Genomic DNA, 19,110 nt, shown 5'->3' with positions numbered 1-19,110 from the left:
CAGAGAGAGAGAGAATGGAAGTTCTGATCTAGCTTCTCTAAACCATTATTTTATATACTTCAACCATGTCCCCCTCACTGGTCTCCTTTCAAAGGTAAATAACCTAGTATTTTCCATTTTTCTTTGTGTGAGAAATGTTCCATATCATTAATCATTCTCATTACCTCTCAGAACCCCCTCAGATTCTGTAATATCATTTTTAAGATGGGGTGACTACGACTCCACACCCTATTCCAGGTCACTGATTTAGAGCATAGAATTAGAATTTTTTTGGTGGTATTCTCCATCCTCATGAAAGCTCTGACAAGGTCTTCCACAGCAGTGTTCTTACTATGTATTGATGAGAGGCTATATTAAGGCTAACAGGTTTTGTTAGTATATTGTAATAAGAATAGGTATATAGGTTATGGAGCCTAACAGACTTTAGTTGGATGTTGGTTAGTATTCTCCCAAAGCATTGACTGAATGAACTGTAGGTAATATATGTCTCAACAGTTAGCTGAACTGGAAGGTTCATCTTGGGTTTTCAGTCGCTCTTGTGGCATTTATCACAGTGATGTCATAAGTGGTGATGTCAGTACCCTTGCAACATTGTAGGCAATGTCACATTATAGGGTCTCCAGGTCTGGATTCTCCCAACACTTGGGTTGATGTGTACGGTGTTAAACGACTCCATAGAAGGCTATAATGGTGTGCAGTTTCTTGGCTATACGCTGAAACAATCCTAATGTACAATGTCTCTTTGGAATCAGCAAGAATTTGTGTATTGAATAGTAACAGCTCCATAACAAATGTGTATTAAAATGTGTTCTGGTAGAACAGCTCCCATACACGTGCAGCAGTCTGATTTCTGTCATAAATAACTCAGCAGTTTTAACAAATATTAAATGCTAAAAGAGAGAGCTTAGTATTATGGGCTAACAGCTTGCATATTAAATTTTATATAAACATGAATCTGTCTTTTAGCTGTGGGAATACAAAAAGCTAATACAGCCAGATGAAAATGTATCTCTCGTCTCCCCCCACACCCCTCATTTAAAACTGCTGGTTTAATTTCAACCACATTTTAAAACAAATTCTTGGGGTAATGACATTGATTTCTTTAGTTCAAGCTAGTAAACTTCAGTGGCTGATTTTCCTCGGCCTATGAAAGCTGGCATTTAGAAATGGCTGTTGTTCCTGAAATACCCCAACATCTAAGAGACTATTGAGTCTTCGTGTGACAGCCAATATACCTCTGAATAATATTAAAAACAAAATGTTTGTTAAATGTCTCAGTTTCATTCTACAGCTCCAGTTAATAAAAAGGTTTATGAAACCTGCTGTGGATTTATGCCACAGAGAGTCAGAATTATTTCCATGACACACTTCAAAAGACTTTATTAGGTTTATTTGTTTAAAATGATGAAATGCTAGAATCCAAGAGTAGGAAGCTAATATCGGAATCTAACTTAGAAACAGAGGATGAAAACTGCTTCACAAAGATCTCACAATGAAGAACTTTTGCTAGTAACAATGCCTTTAATCTAAATGTTACATCATTTGAATGTGAAGCACTGTTACCATGCGCCCTTTGCTGTGCTAGGAAATGAAGGCACCGATGCCAAATCATTGCAGCTTTGTGAATCAAATGCAAAAGTCAAGTCACATCCCAAGGCATTCAGATTGCCTCCTGCTAGTGCTCTACCACCATTGATTTTAGTGGAAGTTGAGGTACTTCAGCATCTCACAGCATCTGGTTCTAGAAGAGCAACCAGCCCCCCACTCCTGGAGGGCAGCCATGGCAATTTGTATTTCCCGTATTTCCTAACCTTAGTCTCCCAAATGGCAGCCCATCAAGCTGCCATGAAACTAAAGGGGGCCAGACCTCAAAAAGGAAGTTAACTGTGAATTTGTTTAAATTCCTTCCTTTTCCTGATGTCTCATACTCACTTTCTAAAAGGCCCCCCACCTTTTAGGTCTTGATGGGATGGTCTTACCCCATAATTCTAGGATGTCATTAAATCTCAGTTGTTTGGGCCCCATCGTTGGCTCTGTGATGATTTACTGAACTGCTTCTGGAGCAGGAGAAGTGGTGCTTTGCTGCCTTTGAAACTGCCGCCACGTGTCCTTCTGTCCATATACAGTACCAAGATTTGAACCAGAGCCAGATTGCTGACCAGGTCATGCACCAGTGAGGATCCAAGCCTCTCGCAGTGCACAGGATCAACATAACTCATCCAGGACGTTCCTGAATTCATATTCAGTATTGCCTATCTCCAGCATTCAAAATAATGCGTCAGGCGCCAAAAGTCACGAGATTGACTTAAAAATAGTGAGATTTTTAAGAATACATTTTGAGTTCTCTTTATTTGCCGCCTTGTTTTTGAGCACATAGGGTTAATATTTTCAAGCTTTTTTCTGCAACCACGAGCGCTAGAAACTTTGATGTTATTTTTCATGTTGTAAGAGCTGAGATTTTCATGTAATCACGTAACTCCAGAAGCTGGGACTTTAAGCAAAACACCAAATATTGCAAGACTCGCAATAGAATTGAGAGCTGGCAATAATGCATACCCAAGCGCACTACAGGAGGAAAGTTCAAACTACCATTGCTTCATCAAGGACACTAATTCTAAATGTCTTAACTCATAGTTGACACCTATGACAGTTATTAAAGACCATGGGCCAGATTTAGTGCTGTATCCAGCTTATGCCGGGTACAGTGAGGTGTATCCATCTGGAAGCTCGGTACAGCTCCCTGATTCTCTGCCTGCCTCCAGCCCCAACTGCAGGTTAGAGCAGTGAGCACATTGCAGTCTAGCCACTCCTACTTCCCCACCCCTCTCTGACCCAGATATGCTTCCTGTGCTCAGGGCTGCAGTGAGGTCAGCATAGGTGCTGGCTGTACTCCAGGGGGGAATTGCCTATCCCCTGGTAGTAAGTTAATGAGTCTCTGGTTCCTTTGTGCTGCCTGCGCAGTGCAGAGGGAGTGAAGTGGCAGTGAGATTGTGTCTGTATCTGCAGTGTACTGCAGCGTAATATCCGTTACCTACAGCGTACTGCATTGCTCTGAGGCTCTGTCCACACTACAATTTTTAACCCACCGTGGTTGGCTCTGAGCATGGTATGTGCACACATACCATGTGGTTGGAATTCTGTTAGTAACCCTGGCAATTTATGGTGTTCCATCCCAGCCAGAAGCCTAGACTGGCATGAGTTTGCTTCCTTTAACCATTTCAACACAGTTATTTTTATAGTGTGGATGGACAGGAGCTTCTAAATATGTTTATGTAACTGGTTCTGGCCAGTTATCCTCCCTTTTAGTAATCTGAGAACATCCCGGAGTGCATTTCTGTACATTCTGTTGGCATTGCTCTGTGTGCATGTCCTTCAGGCACTCAAATAAATGGGGACTTATGCTTCTAAGTCACTTAGGACCAGACTTTTAAAAGCATTTACATGCCTAAAGATGTAGATAGGCCTCTAAAAGGCTTTTTGGAAGTGGCTTGATTTCAGTGGGATTTAGGGATATAGACCTTTCTGAAAATCCCAGTAAGCATCTGTCTGCATCTTTGGACACTTAAAAACATTTGAAAATCTGGTCCTTTTGAAAAATGTAGCCAGGATCTAAAAACTGTAGTGTGGACAGGAGCTTTGTGACTATTTGCATATATACATATTTTTAAAATGGTTTGTGATGTGTAGGAAGGAGACTCACTAACAGAAAAACAGATGTCTTTAAGGTCTCAGTGCTGACTTAAGAACAAATGTCTATCCAATAGATTCTTTTGCAGCGTAGTGAACTTTTGATGGTTAGTCCTCCAGTTAGTATCTCATTGTAAATGGCATAGAGCTGCTCTAGTTGAAATAACCGTCATTAACCAGGTACCTCTGTAAATATTTGGGAAACTATTAACCATTAGAACTGAATGAATCTCCCATAATGAAACCCCAAAGTAGGAAAAAATTTAGTATTTAATTACTGAACAAAGCCAGTGCTTGTGCTAGGTTCACTGAAACATTTGCGAGGGTTAATGAGCCTGTGCTTTGAAAAAGCAAGCCTGGGTTACCAAAACTTGCAGTTTTCTCGGAATGAATGAAATTTGGGGAATTTGGGGAATAGAACCCATGAAAACCAATCCTGATGAAAGTTTGTACCAACTCCTGCAAATTGGAACTGAGGTGTTATATAACTCAGTGGAGCTAGTGAGTGGGTGAAATTGACACACAAAGATGCCCTCTGAATCAATTAGTATCAGCAGGTGGAGATCATAATGTATCTGATTCAAAGAAGGGTAAACAATAAGTACTGTCTGCCTTGTGAAGCTCCCACTGCTAAGCATCCATTATCTAATAGATCCAATATCTATAGTACTTTAGCATTGAAGTTCAACGAATAGCAATATACTGAAACAGAATAATGTGATGAAAACACTTTTTAGCTACTCCTGTTATTTTTTCCAAGCTACCTATCTAATTTTATCCTTAAATGTCAAAGCACAGTAGTGCTCATAAGTATGTAGCTGGAAATTAAGTGTGTGTTTTGGTAAACATTCACATTGCCAGGGCACTTAAGCGTAAATTTTCCTAGCAGGGCATGGTGAGTTCCTCACACAAATCCTGTTAACAAATAATAGGATTTGTGTGGAAAACTCCCTGTGCATCACTTCGAAAATTGAACCCCTGCAGTACGAGTTAGATGATTTTAGCCTTCAGAAATTATGCATTTCAGATCCAGTCTGTTTCTACAGTATATTATGCTACAGACACAAATGTGTCTCTGAATAAATCTTGATCAGATCTCAGATGGCTTTCTGTCAGTGATTTAAAAACTTGGGAGAACATCAAATATGAACTTATTACAGTACATCCTGGTATTTTTTAGTGTCTAAATGGCAAATATTTAAAAATTGTGTAGGTGTAAAAATTGACCTATTTTATATATGCAAGGGTTATGATTTCACAGAGAAATAAATGTAGTCATGCAAGCAAATGGATGTGCAACGATGATTAACAATAACATTTGATGGACTAATAGTAAAAATCTAGACTCTACAAAGTCAGTCTATTATTTTGAATGATCCATTTGCAGCACTGGGTGCAAATAAATCTGAATGCCCCAATGTTGAGGTGCACTTATCCCTAATTTATATTCTATGCTGCTATATTTATATTGGGCATATTCATCTTTTTATAATTTAGTTTATTTTTAATATTAATATTTTTGTGTCACCTAGTTTAGTTTGTATAAATACCCCAAGAGTTCAGGCACTTTCCTGAACTGCTTGGGTCTGCAAAATTGGGCTTAATACCAGGCAAGAACCAGTTTTTATGCAACACATCTAGTGCTCCCTAGTCTATCTAGACTAGATGTACCCAGGCAGCAGCATTTGTTTTTGCAATATTTTGGCACTTCTGTTTCCCTTCTTAACTGGTACCGAGAACTGCAGAGGCAAATAAAATCAAAGAACAAATACATCAATAATAAAATGGAAATGTTAACTATTACTTTTTTAAACCACAGCAATTTGGTTTGAATTCAGGTTGAGTTTTGAAAGAAGGGGTAGGGCATGTTTCTGGATTCTTATTTTACCTAAACTGATTCACTCATCCCTACAATAGCTGTAACCTCAGCTTTAATTATTAACATTTCTGATGTAGGCAAATTGGATTAATACAAGTGGGATTTAATACTAGATTTTTGTAGAATTGAAACAATAGTATGTTTAGAATATGGAGCATCCCTACTTAATGAGAGAGAGTTGAGAGGGGTGGGTCACCAGTTCTCCTATGCTAGGAGAAACTGTTTAATAAATTCTGGTGCATATTTTGGAGGTTCTTTTTATGGTTATGTGTAAACTTTTGCCAAAGCAAAGTACAGGCCTGCTCCTTCTACTGAAGTCATTGCCATAACGCCCGTGCTTTAATGGAGGCAGGACTGGACCTGAGATGTACATGATCTGATTTTTAAAAGCACTCTCTCCCCATAGAGAATGAATGCCTAGGTGCACAAATGTTAGCTTTCAGGTATCATACATTAATTATCAGTGGAAACGTATCAGTGTCGCTAAGTCTATTACTAGTGGAAACATCTTGTTTATAAAACAGAATCTGTGTTTTGCTGGAATCACACAGCAAGGATAGAATTTTTCCACTGGTTTTTACAGACGGAGATCAGGGAACCAGGGTTAGGACTTAAAGATTCTATTCATGGCTGTGCCATTTACTTGTATGTTATTGGACACCTTTGTGCCTTTACCCATATCTGAAATGGGAAGGTAATTGTGCTTAGCTACCTCACAGGAGTGTTGAATCTTAATGAAAAATTATAAAACTTTGAAAAAGTTGGGAAATGGGAAAGATAAATATATATAAATATTATTGTTATTACATACACAAAAACTATGGTTAAAAACATTTAGGCTGCAAAATCAATCGCTCAAAAGTTAGGAGATGCCAGATTTAAGGCTGCCTGTGCAAACTTAATTTGGCCCCCTTGTGTGAAAACATTGTTAGAATCCTTACATGATGAAGTATTTTTTTCCACAGGACCCCTGCCTCATTCAGTGCACAGGATGGTCGCTGCTCACTTAATGAGCAATTGTTCAATACTTTGCTTTCTCCTCATTGTTCAGTGTGTGGCCCCAGGTCTTATTTACTGCAAATTATTCAAACCCTGCTCTGAAGACAGAATTGTTAATTTCCTCATGGGCTTTTCTATGGTGTTTGTCACTATGGTATCTGAGTGCTTTATAAATATTAATTAATTTTCTCAACGCCCCAGTGAGGTGAAAATGTGGTATTCTCCTCATTTTACAGATGGAGAACTGAGGCACAGAGATTTAAGGTCAGAAGTATCCCAATTTGGATGCCCAATTTGAGACACTTAGGACCTGATTTTTTCAGTGTTCTTAGTGATGTACAGCACTTCATATGTTCAAAGAACAGAGCACTCAGCACTTCTGCAATAAGACTCAGGGTCTGAAGTCAGGAATCCAGAAAATGCAGAATGTGCAGTTAGTGATCGCATGTGAAAAGTGTGGTTTAGGTGACTTGCCCAGCATCACAGGGGAGCCCTGTGGCAGAGGCAGGGATAGAATCCAGATGTTCATGACCTTATTTAACAACATAGCCATGAGACCATTCTTTCTCTTCCAGCAATCCTCTGCTTCATTCACTACACAACTTTCAATTTCTGGAACAAGTGTTGCAAGGGTCTAACAGACAACAGCCTCTTTCACTATTCATTCCTTATTCATCCCCAGAGCAGGACCATCCTGTACACTGAATGAGTAGTTGTAGGTTGCCATCCTATATATGGATGGACATGAGAAGGGAATGGAACAGTTTATCGGGGGTTCACAGATATTTCCTGACAGCAGAGGAATGATGGGACTCAGGAATCTTGGGGAGTGTGCTATAGTCTTTTCTGCCCATTGCCCACAGGCTTGACCCCTTCTGCCCTTTCCTTTCCAACATCTCCCAGCTCTGCCCCATCCCTTCCAACCTCTTCCCTATCCTTGACTCCTTGTCCCAGTCCCATTTTCTTCACTAGCCAGTCCTGGTTTCCACTCCTCAAGCTTCTCATTCCAAGCCCAGTCTTGTCAGTCCCAGTTCCCCCCTCCAGCTCCTTGTTTGATTCCCCCCGCTCAACATTTCCCATCCCCACTGACTCCCAGTCTTACTTCCAGGGCTCCTCATCCAATCCGTGTCTCCTCCCCATTCCTGGCACCTTGTCCCAATCCATTTGCCCATCCAGTCTGTTTTTTCCCGTTACCTCAGCTCCTCATCAGATCTGTCTCCCCTCCCCACACAGCATTGGCTTCCAGTACCAGTCTCCCCCCAGCTCCTCATACAGTCTCGGTCTGCGTGTGACTCCGTGACGCCCAGTCCCCACACCATTGTCCTCTCCAGCTTCCAGCCCAGCAAGTCCTAGTCTTCCCCCAGCTCCCAGTCCCAATCTCCTTTACAGCCAGTCCCAATCCCGCTGCAGAACAGCTAGTCCCAGTTTCCCTCTCCCCTCTGTCAGCCTCCAGTCCGAATCATGCCTCCCAGGCTCCTGCTCTAATGTACTCCCTCTGCCCCTCCACCTCTCCCAGTCAAGCTCTTGTCCACTCTGCATTCAAACCAGGTATTTTCTTCCTCAGCACAGCCCTGGCCCAGCAGGGGGGAGCAGTTTCATTGAGAGCACAGGAGAGACAGTTTTCCTGCTCCCAGTTCAGGTGCCAGTCCCAGACTCAGCACAGCTGCAAAAGCCCAGTTCTGCAATTGCAGTGAAAGTGCTGCTCAGCCTCGGGCTGGAACATGCCCAGTGTGGATGGAATCTTTAGGGAATTTAAATACTAAAATCTAAGAAGTCTCTACTGAGCATGTGCGAACTGTGATTCCTCCCCCCCCCCCCCCCCCCCCGCCCAGAGGTTTATAACTTGACCAAATGTGGGCAGATTTTCATGGGGAAGGCAAAAGGCACTTCTTTGACGCACAGCATCCTCTTTGCTGCCATGTCCCTGTCCCCGTCCCGTCCCCCCCCCCCACACACACACACACATTTCAAATCCCTGTTCTAGAGCTTCTCAAAGAAAAGGCCACCACAACTTTTTAACATGGATAAAACATCTGTGTTCTCAGACACAACTGGAGTGTTTTGGCTGAAGTTTTCTAAAGAACGTTCCACCTACAGCAGACACCCAGTATGGAAAATTGAATGGTTGGGGAAAGCTATCAGCAATTGAAAACTGTTTCTTATAATGGGAGGTGTTGGGCAACCTTAATAATAGGCTATGCCACTCATCTTGCCTACAATTACTACAGTGAAGGAATGGCAGAATATGTATAGGGTTCACTGAACCATCTTGTTTTAGCCAGACTTTAGTAGGAAAGCAATTAAAAAATTAGGCTTACAGGGTTAACTATTCCCTTTTACAACAGTAATGAGAAGCATAATGAAATATGGACTGAGAAAAATAAAATTTGTACCTACTTGCTTCTATTGAATCAATTTTTCCCTTTTGGAAATATTTTTCCATCAGTCAGTGGCTATTTAGAGCTCCAGTAAAGAAATATTTGTAAATTGTTGTTGCGGTCTTGTGTCCTCATGCCTTTTCCCTTCAGTAGCTTTTGTTAGAGACAATGCAGGGGCATTCACGGATAACAATAGGACTCTTATGTTTTATTGCGTTTCTTCAAAGCTGTGATCAGCCTATTTTAGCTATTCATTACATAAGAAGTGAGGAGTCAGCTGAGTTCTGTTTATATACCACTTCCATGTATTAATAAAAGCTACAGAATAAATTCCATTGTAACCAGCAGGAGGGAGAATCAGTTAGGCAGGATTTGGGTCCAAAGTGTGAAGAAATACAATAATGTGAAGATATCGCTGCACTATCTGCTGTTTTTGGACTGTGTGCCTATATTAGGAGTTGTGGTAATGTTTGTTGCAGACTGCTAATCTAAATTGCATTGGTGATTGTGTGTTTTCAGTCTGCTTTGGTACTGAGCAAGGAAACTGTTACAGGGACATTGATTGCATAATATGGTTGGTTGTCTCGTTAGCTTCCTTAACTTTCTGCATCCACATGACATCCCTGTTTTTGACTGACCTATTTTAGTCTGTCTACAAAAGCCCACTATACAACCAGGGCTGTCCCAGTGCATCCTGGGATTGTCCAGTTACCTATTCCATAGTGTGCAGCACATTTGCTGGGAGCAGGGGCTTTTCAGCAATTTCTAAAATGGTGCCCCATGGAATGAAGCTGTGGGGGCTTAGGGGCGTTCTTGGAATTTTGCATATCTCAGAGTTCCCCAGGCCCAGTCAATATTGCTACACTGCAGAGAAACAGTGCTTGCTCTTCACACTGGCAGCTTATTTCATAACAGAATGGATGGCATGGGAGAGTCACGTGATTGTTAAAGGTCAGAAATGAGGTAGGTGAAACTCATGTGGAGGCTGAAGATCTCAAGATTGCAATCATATGGGACAAGCTCAAGGCTGCATTTTTGTCACAGCTGTCACGGAAACGAGGGATTCCATGGTCATCTTTCTTTTCAAACAAAAATGTCCTTGACTTTTGACATTTTGAGAACCGTGAGAGCTGCCAACTCAAAGCCTGAGCTTTGTGGGAGTCTGAGAGAGAGGGAGCGAGAGAGCGCCAGAAAGCAGGGACGCTAATAATTAAAGCTAGTAGTTTGTCATAAGAAGTGGTGTCCAGGATTCTGTGATATCTGTGATTTTGCGGGGGAGGGAAGTCTTGGAGTTACTGTGACACCAAGTACCCCTGTATACACACTGTTGTAATAATCTTCGTACAAGATATGCTTTGTGAGGTATCATCTGAAGACTAATAACTCACTGAACATTAATATTCTTGCAAGATGTATGTATGCAATGGGTATTAAGAGTTATGAATATATGCTGGAATTCTAACTAAAGTGTGTGTGAACCAGGTATGTCGGGGGTGATGTTAAACAGATCTGTTGTAAACAAAGGAATGTGTTTATCTCAATTTGTGTATAAGTAGTAAAAAGGGTCCTTGAGACAGTATGGGCAGGAGATGGCAGGAAACAGGACAATTTGGATTTCAACAAACACAAGTGGGGAAAGAAAGAGCATGGAGCCTCCTTCATCACCAGACTCTGTCGCCTCCTCTATTACTTGAATAAACATTACTTTGAAGGGCAGGGCCGACTCTGGCTTTTTTGCCACCCTAGGGAGGGTGCCGAGCAATCTCCGACCGGCTGGAGCGCCGGGAGCAGGACGGAGAGCCTGGCTCGGGCTCTCCGCTCTCCCCGGCGGCCAGAGCGCCGGGAGCAGGACGGAGAGCCTGGCTCGGGCTCTCCGCTCTCCCCGGCGGCCAGAGCGCCGGGGGGAAGGCGGAGAGCCCCCGGCGGCCAGAACGCCGGGAGGAGGGCGGAGAGCCCAGCCAAGGCTCCCCGCTCTTCCCGGCGGCCAGAGCGCCGGGAGGAGGGTCGCTCTCCCCGGCAGCCAGAGCGCCGGGGGGAAGGCGGAGAGCCCGGCCGAGGCTCTCCACTCTCCCCGGCGGCCAGAGTGCCGGGAGCAGGGCGGAGAGCCCCCGGTGGCCGGAGCGCCGCAGGGAGGGTGGCGAGCCCAGTCGCGGCCCCGCTCTCGGGCAGGAGCGCCCCGCCGCGCCGCCCCCCTCCAGGTGCCGCCCCAAGCACATGTTTGGTGGGCTGGTGCCTGGAGCCGGCCCTGTTGAAGGGTAACCCTCAGAACAATCCATGTCAAAGTTTCACTAGAATAGAAAAGAAAGAGAGAGAGAAATTCTCTCTCTTTCAACTAAGATGACAAAGGCACCAGCACCTTTGGAACTCTGGGAGAGATCCTGACCAAGCAAAGGTCAGGCCCCATCTTGCTGGAAGACTGGGGGTGAGAAAGGCCATCTTTATCAAAACTTTGAACTGAAACTTGCCAGATTAAGTTTTAAACTTCTAGGTGTGTCTTTCCACTTTTATTTGCTTTATCTCTTATACTTGGATTCACTTAAAATCCTCTTCTTTTGTTAATAAATTGTATTACTCTTAATTATAAACCAATTCAGTGCTGTTTAACTGGAGTTACCAAACAGTTCAGTTTAAAGTAGCAAATTGTTGAATATTGACTCCTTACAGTGTCAATGGATCTTAGTATCTGAACCCTCGCGAGAGGACTGGACACACATTTTGGAAAAATTTGGGACTGGGGGTGCATTGGGGTCACCCTTCAAGTAGTAACTAAGGCTGGTGGAAGCCAGAGTCTGACTGGAGTGTTGCTGACTGGCTGCGGGAGGTCAGAGCTGCTGGACCAGGGCTGTAACTATACACAGACAAGCAAGGTGTGACCTGCATGTGAGTGGCCCAGGTTGGGAGCTATACCAGCAAAGCATTGTGAGGCACCCAAGGTTACAGGGCAGGGGGTGACAACCCCTCACTGGTCTGGATTGCACCCCAGAATGTGACCGCTGCAGAGCTGCTTTCAGAAGTGTCTCCATAGCATTGCTCTACTGCTGTCTTTGTAGAGGACAAGACAGGTAAGAGAGGATGAAGAAGAGGCAGCAGTTGCTATCTCCTGAGCAATAGGACTGCAGTTGTAAATCATTCTGAATTATTAGTTAAATGTTATTACATGGGCTTAAACAGTTTTTGTTTTAGAGTGAGGATGTTTTGATTGAATAATGAAACACATGACTTTTGACATTTTTTTTTAAAACTATATATCAATGCCTTTTGGCATTCTTTCCCATGACTGCACTGTGACTTTTGGATTCACTTACCATGGCACGTTATTAGTTGTAAGTCCATTGTATGGGTTGCTGTCTAGGATGTTGCCCCAAGACAAGTAGTTAGTCAAGTGACCTGACACTGTCCTTTTCCACTGTATGGCCGTTAAACATTCTCAAATGTATTGCCCATTCTGGAACAAGTCCCAGTCTGTGGAGATGGGAACCTGGAGCGTCTGTGAGTAGCTGAAGATAATCGGAATGAAAGAGGATACTTTTTTTACTACCTCTGTGTAAAGCTTTGCTTATAAAATGAGAAATTCAGACCCTACGGACTAGGAAATAGCTATTGTTTTGTGTAGGCTGGCTACATGTATAGAATATTAAATGTTGGTACTTGATTGGTTCTAACAAGTCCATTGTGTCTGCGATGTGTATAGAAATGAAGTCCTGCAGAGTCCTGTGATTACTGTTAGAAATATTGCTGAGATAACAGAAACATTGAGTTGGGGCTTCCCAGCCATTCTGGAGATATTGGTGAGATTCACTTGCCCCCTTTCTGCCTACCAGAGTAATCACAGGAGTATTATCAACTGGAAAGTCTACTGTCCCATTGCTATGCAGGTCCTGAAGGCCATTTCCTGTTTCACTGGTTTTCAAAAACTGGTTTGCACCAGAAGGCATGGAGAAGAATTTGTAAATTTAATAGTGTGCAGTGAGAATAGACTCTCTTTGTATGGCAGTTCTTGGAAACACTGACTTGCTTCCTTGGTTAACCAAACCAAACGTGGATTACATCAGCACCTGTCATAATAACTACTGTTTCATTATATGTTCCATTCTATATGCATCCGAAGAAGTGGGCTGTAGTCCACGAAAGCTTATGCTCTAATAAATTTGTTAGTCTCTAAGGTGCCACAAGTACTCCTGTTCTTCTTTTTACTGTTTCATTAAAAGCTTAGTTTTGTCTGAAAGTGTTTTTTGGGAGGATGAAGGCAAGATGAAAATGCCTGCTGAAATGCAGTGACGAAGACAATGCCTGCATCCCCATTTTTAATTCCTCATGTCATGTTTTGTAGAACATTTTGTGATACAAAATGGGAGGAAAGAAATAGAGTATAATGCTTGATTATTGCTTTATATTTAGAAGTGGAGGGACAAGGAGGTACAGGAATACTTTTGTGACAGCTTAATTATCTAGTTCTTTGTTACACCTCTCTTTTTTGATACTTCAGATACAATGAGCTTCCTCTAATTGGTTAATACAAATGATGAAAAAGGTTTTATATCAATCTCACACTCACAACATAGAACTCTGGGGAGGAATATTCTAGAGAACGGTGTTTCCCAGCTTCTTCTGGAGGTAGTTCTGCCTCTATCCATTGTTTTATGCCAGGGGTTGGCAACCTTTCAGAAGTGGTATGCCAAGTCTTCATTTATTTGCAGTAATTTAAGGTTTTGCGTGCTAGTAACACATTTTACATTTACAGGGGCCGGTGGATGGAACCTCAGACTGGCAGCGGGCTGAGCGGGGCCAGCAGCTGGGACCCCAGGCCGGCAGCGGGCTGAGTGGCTCAGCCCATCAGCCGGTCTGGGGTCCCATCTGCCGGCCCCGCTCAGCCCGCTGCCGGCCCGGGGTTCCATCCATCCAGCAGTAGGGACCCCAGGCCAGTAGCAGCGTGCCATGGTAAATCAGCTCGCGTGCCGCCTTTGGCACGCATGCCATATGTTGCCAACCCCTGTTTTATGTGATCCTGGATTATGTAGACCCGACCTTTGCTAACATATGATATCAGGATAATAGGTGTAATAGTTACTACACTCTGTTATGTCTCACTTCTTTGGTCAGGGCAGAAAAATTCTCTTCTTCAAGCCCTCCCATAAATTTCTAGTCATTCATACATCATTACAAATTTTCCATGTAAGATCAGTACTGTGTTAGCCAATTGCTTTTAACAATTCTGCAGACACGTTGTCTACCCTTGGACACAGGATTGATGACTCTAGCTCTGTACTCTTTTTGTCATCCTTTATTATGAGTGGCTGTGGTGAGGCATACAGATTGGCACGGTAGTCTGTCCACCTGAGTTTATTATCGTCCCTCTCCATGAGGACTTAGCCATCGTGATCTTTTATTATGTTTGTTTGAGGGGGAAAACCGTGTGGTAAAATATCTGACCACAGTGAACATAGTTTTTATATTATTACTCTCTTTATAATTCTCAAGTTCCATACATTTTGCTCTTGTATAGTCACTCGTCTCATTTAGTCTGCCTTTGAATCACTGTTCAGTTCCTTATGTTCTTTCCTGCATTCCTCTGTCTCCAAGCCATCTTCCTTCATTCTTTATCATTTAATTGCCAGCTCAGACACCTTCTCCATTAATCCGGGATCATATGAAACAAAGGATAGAAGCAGAACTACAACCAAAACAAGTTGGTTTTAGAGAAGGCTTAGGCACATGTGACCAAATCATGAATATTTGTTACATCACTAAGAATGCAGAGAGTACATTCAACCATTGATCTTGTGCTTCATTGACTTTCAAAAGCTGTTGATATCATTCAGCACAGCCATCTTTGGAAGATACTTGCAGACATGGAGATTCTCACTGAACTCATCACAAGTAGCTACCAAAAACAACAGGCAGTTGCATGAACAGAAGTCTGCGATAGTGAGTGGCTTTCCATTGTGCAGTGTGTGAGATAGGTTTATTTTGTCTCCACAGCTTTTTAACTTATATTAGGGTTACCATATTTCAGCAAGCAAAAAAGAGGACGGGAGGAGCCCCACCCCTGCCCCTCCCCCCGTTCCTTGTCCCCTGACTGCCCCCTCCTGGGACCCCTGCCCCTAACTGCCCCCCAGGACTCCACCCCCTATCTAAGCCTCCCTGCCTCTTGTCCCCTGACTGCCCCAACCCTTATCCACACCCCCACCCCCAGACAGACCCCTGGGACTCCCACGCCCCATCCAACCACTCCCCACCCCCTGACAGCCCCCCCCAGAACTCCCAACCCATCTAAACCCCTCTGCTCCCTGTCCCCTGACTGCTCCGATCCCTCTCCCCACTCCTGCCCCCTGACAGCCCCCCCAGAACTCCCAGCCCCCCACCCCCCCGCTCCTTGTCCCCTGACTGCCCCCTCCTGGGACCTCCTGCTCCTAATTGCCCTCCAGAACCCCACCCCCTACCTAACCCTCCCTGTTCCTTATCCCCTAACTGTCCCCTCCTGAGACCAACTGCCCCCCAGGACCCTACCCCCTACCTGTACCCTGACTGCCCAAAACTTTCTCCACTCCCCCCAAAAAGCCCCCCCCTGTTTCTTGACTGCCCCCTCCAGAACCTCCCTGCCCCTTCTCCTGCCCCCTGGCCCCCTTACCCTGCTGCTCAGAACAGGGTGTTGGGCTCTGTGCGTGGCTGCGCTCCCCAGCACAACACAAAACCCGGTCCCTGGCCCTGCACAGTGCTGCTGGCGCGGGGCTGCCGGGGAGGAGCTGCCGGCTCAGAATGCAGGGAGGGAGGGAGGAAGGGGGGGAGGAGCTCCTCTACAGCTGCTCCGAAGTCCAGCCCGGGACTTTCCTGCAGCCCTCCCAGCCGCTCACTCTGCTCTGCCGGGGGAGGGGGGAAATCCCGGACATTTTGAGTGATTTACAAATTCCCCCCCGGACGCTATTTTTAGCACAAAAAGGAGGACATGTCCGGGTAAATCCGGACGAATGGTAACCCTACTTATATGCAGGATTTATTGTGAGATTTTGACAAAGTGGAAGGAGCTGGGATCTCCATTGGTAGACACCTCTTAGCTAACCTCAGATATGCTGATGACCTGATGCTCTTTGCTACAACCACCAAAGCAATGCAACAAATGCTGGAGTTTGTAAAAACAGTTAATGAGGAATATGGACTATTCCTAAATGCGATGAAAAAAAAATGTCTGTACATTGACATGACTACAGAAACATGATGCAAATAGGTATCACAATTAATGGACAAGCTGTGGAGGAAGTAGATTAATTAAATTATCTGAGGTCATATATATCCAGCCAAGAAAGCTGTTGCAGAGGAAGAAACTGGGGGGAAAAACCATGGCATCTCAAAATGTCTGACGGTGTGACTGGTGAAAAACCTATTTTTTTATGGGGATGTGAATCCTAGGAAGTTAATGCTGCTGACAAGAAAAAAAATTGAAGCTTTTGACATGTGGTGCTGGCAAAGAATCATGCGTATCTCCTGGATTGAAAAAAGACAAATGCCTATGTTGGAAATATTATGGGAGAGAAGCAGACCCTGATGTCGGAAATCAACAGATGTATACTTGGTTGCATTAGGCGTAGAGATGGAAATAACTTTGAGAACGTTATTCTGAAAGGAATGGTGAAGGGTCATTTATAGTAGGGTACAAACAGCGAAGAGATGGATGGATGGTGTGTGGAAGATCAGCTGCTCAGTGCTTGAAGTTAGTGAGGGATCATGAAGGCTTTAGAAAATTCTGTTATCACCGATATGCAGACATGAATATATTGTTTTACTTACTTTAATGTTTCCCAAACCATGTGTCCCAATCAGGCACCAGATCACAATGCCACTTATTCAAATTTGGCCCGGTCACCCCTCTGTCATGATGGAGGGGTGGCCAGACCAGAGTGGCACTGTGCCTCTGTGTTCCAGGCAATGCCCAGAGCGGGGAGTCAGACCCAGCTCAATGGGACAGGAGCAGTCACTGCGAGGGTGGGTTCATTCTCTTATTCTCTTCCCCCATTCCAGTGCCTCCCCTCTGCACTGGACCGGGATTAGGGTTGTGGTGCTGGGGTGGAGGGTGCATCTATGTAATGTTGGGTTGCAAAACAAGACCAAATGTAGTTGGCGGGTTGCCTTATTAAAAAGTTTGGTAACTGCTCTAGGTAATAGTCTATGAGTTCATACAGCTGGGATATACAATGTCAGACAATCTGAGTAATATAAGATGACTCAAGCACGGAGGGGTAGGAGACAGCACAGTCCATGCTAGGTAGGACAAAAAGAAAGGAAGAACACGTATCTGTCTTTATGGATCCAAGTGAAAAATATAGGCCTTAAAGACCATGATTAAAATATTTTTTAAAACCCTTGATTTATTTTGAGTTTTTAAAAATAAATGTATTGAAAAGCAGCTTAGAAAATTTGCCATGAGATTTGTTAGGTAAAACCATACTTCTCTCAGCCACCATCCCCATTTATATATTTGCTGTTTATCTAAAACTGAGTTAGTAGAATATTACTGTGGCAAACAGCTTGTTTTCCAGAAAGCAGAAATTGGCAGCTCCTGTAACGTTTCATGCTATTTTTCATCCTTCTCCTAAAGGGCAACACTCTAAGGAAAATACTTCTAAATCGTTACTTTAAAGGAGACTATGGAAGTGGTATGAATGGGCCTCTGTCCGGCAGCTACAGCAAAACTGCACAAGTGGGAGGTAAATCAACAGCAATCATTTAAGAAAAATAAAATATATGTCACCCTATTTTCTACTCAGGTGCATGGTAAATGCTAAGGGGATTTAGTCAGTAAATAGTTCAAACAACTATTGACCTGTTGGGAGAGGAGCAGCGCTAAACTGTGTTAAATTGCATGCACCTGTGTCAGACAGTTGGCTTGTGTTTGGCAGTCCAAAAGTATAAAAAATAAATACACAGCTCAATCCAAATTCAGACTGGCTGTGTGTAAGCGTATGCCAGAAAATCTGCAGCCAGTAGCCAGAGCAAAGCACAGAAGTTCTCCACACTGTCCTGGTGTCCCTCAAAACTCATGGAAAGGATTCTTGGCTTTACAGACCTTTCACTACCAAAGCAGTTGAGGGGTCTTCAAGGAGCATGATCTTGAAGGTCTGGATGTTGACAGTAGTAATTTAAGCAGGGCATGGGGAGGGGACTGTGCGTAGAGCCAGATCGTGATGCACCTTAATGCTACTGTTGCAGCATATACTGTATGTGTGCCTGCTTCTGTGGGCCGCATTTCCAGGTGCTGATCCAGATGTTCCTATAAATGTCAAGATGTTGGCCCTATGGAAATATTTACAGTCAAGACTCTGTGGACCAAATTCTGCTCTGTCAGACCCTTGCATACATATACTGTATGTGTGCAAGAGTACAATCTGGCACTGTACGTTTACATTGTGCATCTGTATGTTTGTACAGTTCAATTGTTAGTGGATATGGTGGTGATTGTGTGCATTCTGGTTAGCTACAACATAGATGAGTTCTGAAGTTTATATGGTCCAATGGAGAACATAAAATGTAGCTAGTATTGCTGAGAGATCATCTGGATAGACACATTCATAATAATGCTATTATGTCACTTGTATAGTCATATGGGTGGTTGCGGAGGGGCAGGGTTTTTTTGTTTTGTTTTTTTGCTTGCTTTTTAAATTATAAACACAGGTCCTCTCAGGACTGGAAGACTTGTGGATGATTGGAGTACTACAGAAATGGTGGCATCATGAGCTAAGCAATGGAGAGGGAAAGGGATTTTCAGCCAGATTGGTTAAAACCTTTTGTTTTTATTAAGACCTGTTTAATTTAAGTGATTAATTAACACTTTGAACAAAGGTAGCCTTTTGTTCAAGATCAAATACCATTGCCCCTACGGTTAGTGTCAGCGCTCACAATAAAGATCCTTAAAACCTCCCAAAGGTCCTCCAGCAGAATCAGGGAAGACAGAATTTGACATTCCTGAAGGCTTATCTACACTTAAAACGCTGTAGTGAGCTGTGCGATGTAGCACTTCAGTAGAGACACTACCTACATTGACAGGAGGGCTTCTGCCATCAGTGTAGGTACTCCCCCCTCCACGACCATCAGTAGCTAGGTTGACAGGAGAATTTTCTCATCGAAGTAGTGCTGTCTATACCAAGGGTTAGGTCAGTTTAACTGTGTCGCTCAGGG

At 43.6% G+C, this 19,110-nt stretch overlaps 1 protein-coding gene across 3 annotated transcripts in view; it reads left to right on the top strand.

The window, feature by feature from the left end:
• The window catches only part of ITPR2 (inositol 1,4,5-trisphosphate receptor type 2), a 352,852-nt gene that overhangs the window by 226,700 nt on the left and 107,042 nt on the right, over nt 1-19,110 (top strand). For all 3 annotated transcript variants that reach the window (XM_054037167.1, XM_054037158.1, XM_054037175.1), the window contains one exon: nt 17,534-17,642. In XM_054037167.1, coding sequence (XP_053893142.1) covers nt 17,534-17,642 — 109 coding nt within the window. The remainder of the gene's footprint in view (nt 1-17,533; nt 17,643-19,110) is intronic.

The sequence above is a fragment of the Malaclemys terrapin genome, chromosome 1 (assembly GCF_027887155.1).
Source record: "Malaclemys terrapin pileata isolate rMalTer1 chromosome 1, rMalTer1.hap1, whole genome shotgun sequence".
NCBI classification, from domain to species: Eukaryota; Metazoa; Chordata; order Testudines; family Emydidae; genus Malaclemys; species Malaclemys terrapin.
This window is presented reverse-complemented; position numbering and strand designations above follow the sequence as displayed.